The sequence below is a fragment of the Propithecus coquereli genome, unplaced genomic scaffold (assembly GCF_000956105.1).
Source record: "Propithecus coquereli isolate 6110/MARCELLA unplaced genomic scaffold, Pcoq_1.0 Scaffold29, whole genome shotgun sequence".
In the NCBI taxonomy this organism is placed as follows: Eukaryota; Metazoa; Chordata; class Mammalia; order Primates; family Indriidae; genus Propithecus; species Propithecus coquereli.
In genome coordinates this window covers 5,597,637-5,603,862 of record NW_012148507.1, presented here as the reverse complement: position 1 = coordinate 5,603,862, position 6,226 = coordinate 5,597,637, and the positions used below count along the sequence as shown (strand labels likewise).

The 6,226-nt window shown below is 52.7% G+C and overlaps 1 protein-coding gene across 1 annotated transcript in view; it reads right to left on the bottom strand.

Moving 5' to 3' along the window:
* Positions 1-5,947, bottom strand: part of DUSP26 (dual specificity phosphatase 26 (putative)) — a 7,514-nt gene extending 1,567 nt beyond the window's left edge. Inside the window, exons 1-3 of the mRNA XM_012648573.1 lie at positions 5,651-5,947; positions 3,345-3,641; positions 1,619-1,833 (exon numbers count right to left, since the gene is read on the bottom strand). Of these exons, the coding sequence (XP_012504027.1) occupies positions 1,619-1,833; positions 3,345-3,565 (436 nt within the window). The 5' untranslated portion in view covers positions 3,566-3,641; positions 5,651-5,947. The remainder of the gene's footprint in view (positions 1-1,618; positions 1,834-3,344; positions 3,642-5,650) is intronic.
* Between the last annotated feature and the right edge of the window lie 279 nt (positions 5,948-6,226).

Sequence of the window (6,226 nt, the reverse complement as noted above, 5' to 3'; positions counted from 1 at the left end):
GCAAGAAACAAACAAATAACCCCATTAAAAGACATGAATAGATATTTTTCAAAAGAAGATATACAAATGTACTATGGTACCAGTTCTTTAACAACAACAACAACAAAAATACACAAATGGCTAACAAACATGAAAGAATGTAGAACATCACTAACATTCAGGGAAATGCAAATTAAAACCACAATGAGATACCACCTTACCCCTGTCGGAACAGCCATTATTAAAAAATCAAAAAACAATAGATGTTGGCACAGATTCCATGAAAAGGGAGCACTTACACACTGTTGGTGGGAATGTAAATTAGTACAACCTCTTTGGAAAACAGTATGGAGATTCCTCAAAGAACTAAAAGTGGACTTGCCATTTGATCCAGCAACTCCACCACTGGGTATCCACCCAAAGGAAAAGAAATTATTATTTAAAAAAAATCTGTGCTCATATGTTTATCGTAGCACAATTTGCAATTGCAAAAGATACGGAATCAACTTAAGTGCCCATTAACTGATGATTGGATAAAGAAAATGTGATATATACACCATAGAGTACTACTCAGCCATAAAAAGGAAGGAAATAATGGCATTCACAGCAAGTTGGATGGACCTGGAGACCATTATCCTAAGTGAAGTGTCTCAAGAATGGAAAAACAAACACCGTATGTTCTCACTGATAAGTGGGAGCTAAACGATGGGTCACACAGGCACGCAAAGCGGTATAATGCAGCAGTCCCCAATCTTATTGGCACCAGGGTCCAGTTTCATGGAAAACAATTTTTCCACGGATGGTGGGGGATCGTTTCAGGATGATTCAAGCACATTACATTTATTGTGCAGTCGAACCTCTCTGCTAATGATAATCTGTATTTGCAGCCGCTCTCCAGTGCTAGCATCATGGCCTCAGATCATCAGGCGTTAGATTCTCATAAGGAGCACGCAGTCTAGGTCCCTCACATGCACAGTTTACAGTAGGGTTCGAGCTCCCATGAGAATCTAATGCTGCCGCTGATCTGACAGGAGGTGGAGCTTATGCGGTGATGCGAGCCATGGGGAGCGGCTGTCAGTACAGATGAAGCTTCCTGCGCTGGCCTGCTGTTCGCCTGCTCTGTGGCTCGTTCCTAACAGGCCACGGACTGGCACCGGTCTTGCCTGGGGGTTGGAGACTGCAGGTATAATGGACATTGGAGACTCAGAAGAGGGAAGTTGGGGAGAGTGAGGGATGAAAAATGACCTATTGGGTACAATGTATACTATTCGAGTGACAGGTACACTAAAAGCCCAGACTTCACCACTTCACAATTCATCCATGTAACAAGAAACCATTTGTATCCCCTAAATATGTTGCAATTAAATAAATAAATGAATAGATAAACATAAAAACTCTATCACCCCTAATCTCACCACCCAGGTGCAACCTGCCATTCTTAACATTTTGGATAATCTCCTACTTGGCATTTTGTGGATAGCCTTGAAAAAATAAATGATTGAAAGAATATTTTTTCTTTCCTTAACACTCTAGCCTGAGCCTTTTGTCCTGTCACTGAAAGTTCTCTTCGTACTCGAAACCGTGGGCTTTTCCCAACTGCAGGTCCACTGCTCTGTCCCTCCCTTGCCTTTCCTCCTACCTCCTGGCTGGCTCAGCGCCCGGTGGATGAAGTCGGCTGCCGTCTGGAAGTGGACGCTCATGTCGAAGGCGGGCGAGTCGTGGGCCTCCACTCCCAGGTAGCGGATGCCCAGGGCCTGGTAGGCCTCGGGTGGGCCCCGCCACCTGTTGTGGGAGGCGTTGAGGACGTGGGTGATGCCCAGGCGACGAAGCTCGCGGCGGTTGTTAGCCATGTCCCTGTGTTGAGTAGAGGTTAGAGGGAGGGTGTGAAAGCCAGGTTGTCGGGGATGAGTCCCTTGTCTAGACCCTGTCAACTGCCTAGATCCTGTCATTGGCCCCAGGCCTCTACTCTACTCACTAGTGACCCAGAAGAGACGAACCAAGATGGGAGATGACTTGGAGTCTCATTCCGTGAGCGTGGTTGAGAATGCTGGGGGTGTTTTGCTGGGAGAAAAGAAGACTAAGGAGTTGGGGTGAAAATAGTCACAATAAAATATTTAACGAGTGCTCTGAGGAAGCGAGATTCTCTTTGATCTGTAGGGTCCTAAAGGGTAGAACCGAGTTCAAAGAGTTGACGCTCCAGAGAAACAGATTTCAGTTTCATGCAAGGGAGTATGTCCTGACAGTGTGATCCAGCAGAGGAAAGACTGGCGCACCTCAGGGGAGAGTGACTTTCCTGTCACTGTGGCATTCAAGCCGAAAGAGGAGATCAGCGTTAGGCGTGGGTGTTGCAGAGGGGATTTGAGCATCGGGTGGGCTGCTGGACCTGTTCACATTTAACGTCCACACTAACCTTGAGAGGACACGGTTCTGACACTCACTCCCGCACCTAATTCCCCTGTGACTTTGTATTTTCCCTGATACCTCTTATATGTTGGTAGTTATTCCATGGCTCGAGTTTACCCTGTTTTATGATGTCACCTTCAGGTGTTCATCTGGCCCACACCCCTCAGCTCAGTGGTAGACACCTCTCAGACAACATGGTCATATCTCAGGGCAAACGCCCCGTCCAGTGCAAATTCCTCAAGTAGAAAGAGCACTGAACTTGAACCTCCAAGTCCTGGCTCCGCTACTTACGCCCCGTGTGACCTTGGGCCAGTCACAACTTCTCTGAGCTTCAGTTTCCTCATCTGTAACCTGGGGATAGTGGTACCTACCTCCCAAGGCTGTCGTGAAGATCAAGAGAGAAAATGCATGTGAAAAAAAATCCTTGGATACGGTCATGCCCTTTGAGGGAGAGAAGTGGAGATTGCTTTTCCTTGGATGTTTCTGTCTCCATAGCCCCCAAACTTGCAGAATCTCCGCAGGCACTGCGGCTTTGCTTGGTCTCAAGAGGAACCATTTCAGCTTACTACCTACTCTTCCTGGCTTCCAGTTACTGCCTTTTTTCGGAGCCACAGTGCAATAGATGGAAGGTCAGGGAAGTCATCTATTGTGCCTGGTACTCACAATGTAGCATTGGCGCTCAATAAATAAATATTTGCTATGCATGACATTATTACTGGCACAGACTCTTTCTGTCCAGAGTTGGGTATTTCAATAATCCTGTCCAAACTCCCCCGAACTCTCCAGCCTCTACTCTCTGCCCATGTGTGCCCCCCTCCTCTTAATCTTCAACCTGGAACCAATGACACAACCCACTGGCTGTCTGCCACCCTTCTCCTTTCTTCATACACACACACACACACACACACACACACACACACACACACACACTCAGCCGTGGTCCCAGTCTGCCCGGTACATACTGGTCTCCGAGGTAGAGGCCCGGCCAGACCTCGTCGGCGTGGTTACAGGCTGTCTTGCCTGTGTAGAGGAGCCGCTCCAACTCAAAGACATTGAGGAAGGGGTGTTGAACGTTTGGCATCTCCTCCAGGGGCCCTCGAGTGCGAACAGGAGACCTTGAGCTACTCCGGGAGAAGCGGGCCATAAAAGTCATGGACGCCCAGAGCCAGTTACCAGGGCACATCTTAGAGGTGGCAGAAACTGTGGCAGCTGCAGGGGTGGCTGCGGTGATGGTGGGGTCAGTCGCCAAGCAGCCGTTGCTGGAAGAGGAAGGGGTGTGAGACGCACTTGAGTGAGTCCAGAGCAGTTGCTCCCCTTCCTGCCAATGGGGCTGGGCCTTGGAGAAGAGGTTCTCGAGGGAGAGAAGGTAAGTCTGGCCCTGGTGGGGGCCTCCAGGTTTAGCTTTTTCTGCGGCAGCGCCTTTTGCTCAGCTCTTTGGCTCTGCCACGCAAGGAGGTGGGAGAGTCACATGTCCTTGTTTACGGGGAAAGGGAGCTGCCCAGCTGCTGGGCTTCTGCTCCACACCCCACCCCCACTGCCAACACACATCCAGAAACACACACGCGCACATTTGGCACTTGGGTGGCAGGGCCCACTGCTGGGGCTCTTCCCAGCCTGAGTGTGGGTCTCATCTGCCTGGGGCTATAGGCAGAGAGTCTAGGGAGAAGGGGGGGGGCGTTGAGGGTGTCTTTGGACCCACCCACACAGAATTAGCAGGAAGACGAAGGCAGCTGGGGCCATGACACATGCCAGGCCTGCCTCCTCAGCGCCAGAGAGAGAGAGACTGTCTTAACCCCTTCCTGCCCTGCCCCCACCACCTCAGAGGGAAATGTGTCATGGGAGAGGTGTGTGCAGGTGTGTGGGTGGGAAATGGCATGAGTTCGGAATAGCAGAAAAGAGGAAGAGTAAGCATTGGACAAATACTTGCTGAATGCGTGAGCTAATGGAGGAAGGTGCCAGATCTATGTGCACAAAAGCAAACCACCCTTCTTTGGTCAGCATCAGGCCTGATGTATAATGTGAGGGTTTCTGAGTCGACACAAGACTGGAGTGTTGTTGTGTCTGTGTATGTGTGTAGGGAACGGGAAGAGGCCAAGAGTAGGGGCCTGGGAGGGGGAAGGAAGGGGAAAAATGATGCATCCTGCCAGGCCCAGGAGCTCAGAGCCTCAGAATTACCACCTGTGTTGCTGTTGAAGTCAAGTGACCCTACACAGCCCGCGGGGCGCAACGAGGGCCTTAGCAGGTGCGTCTCAGACTACCTGCAGATACTGGCGCTCCTCAAAGTGGAGCCGGCTTTGAGCTGCAGAGCTGGGATGGGCCAGCCTTTGAGGCTTGCCCTGGGACCTCCTGGCAGGGAGGCAACTATGGCAAGACCCGCCGCACCTTGGTCCCTGCCGCCTGTAGAATCTCCTCCCACCCCCTTTCCCCCCCTCCCCCACCCTCAGGGACCTGGGACCAAATGCCCAGCAGGGAGAGGCCATGTTTGTCCCTGCCCAGGTTTTGACCTCATCCCGCACCTTTAGCCAGGGCCCAGCTCTCCCTTCCCCCAGAGCCAGGAGAGAACAAGCTCTTAACGGGCATAAGAAGCAGGAGTTTTAGGATCAGGGCTGGTGAGGGTCAAGACTGGACCTTAGGGTGTTTAGGGAGAGACATTTTTTTTTTTTAATGACTGGGTCAGAAGGCACATAGAAATCAAGCACTACAGCCCTCATCACCACCACCACCACCGTCGTCATCATCATGATCCTCATCACCATCACCATCATCTTCATCTACCTTTTCTCCTCAGGCCTGAAGCCTCCATCCACCACTTTATTCCTAAACCACCTTTTCTTCTAGTCGGTTCTGCTGCCTGCGTGACGGTGAGTGGTAAGGGGAAGCAGGAAGCGGTGCAGGTCTAGGAAGGAGCTTCCTGGGACTCTGTCCTCAGGGGTGTGGAGAAGCCCCATTCTGTCCCTGGATGCCAACCCCCGGGCATCCTCCAGCCCCATCAGCCGGCTTTCGGGGGCCCTGGTCGGCCGCCCGCCGCTCTCCGCGCGCTGTCGCGGTTGTAACAGGTTCATGGCTGTCGCCGCAGCCCTTGCCAAGCCAGACAGCCCGGCGCTGAGCGCGCAGGGAGCGCGCCCAGACAGAAGGGCGCAGGCTGCTCGCTCGCTCGGCTGCGAGGTCCCCTTCCCTGTCGCCCCCTCCCCCAGCGCCCCGAGCCGGGCGCCTCTCCCCAGCCGGGCGAGCCAGCTGGGGAGGCCGGGACCCGCCGCAGCCCCTCTACCTCTTCGCGAGCGGTGCGCGGGGCCTCAGTCCCCACGGCGGATCGCAGGCGCCCGCAGCGCCACGGCCATGACTCTCCCGCCGCCGCCGCCGCCGCCGCCACCCCGCCGCTGCCCGAGTCGCGAGGACGGATTAGCATCTATTTTTAAGCCATGACACGCACGTCTAGCAGGGTTCAAATCAGCGTGTGCGCTGGTGACACGCGCGGGACACGGGCTCGCATTCAGCGGCCCGAGTCGCCAGGCAGCGTGGGCTCCCCCGCGTGTTTACAGACCAGACACAGCCCCGCCAGCCTCGCGTACAGGCGTGTGTCAGCCGAGCTGCACCAATTGCAGAGCATTTCGCCTAAAGATGACATGAGGAGTCATTCTAGGCAGTGTCTTAAACGCAAACACCCCTCCCAGACAGAATTAATTAATTGCATAGACACCATTTGGTAGACTCGCTTGTACATTCCTCAACCTCAAGAAAACCGTGTCATAAATAGCAATAGTCAGTAACCCTTATGAACATTTACTATGTGCCATGTGCTTCCCATGTCTTAACTCGTCTCATTCTGCCCACAAGTCTAGGAGGT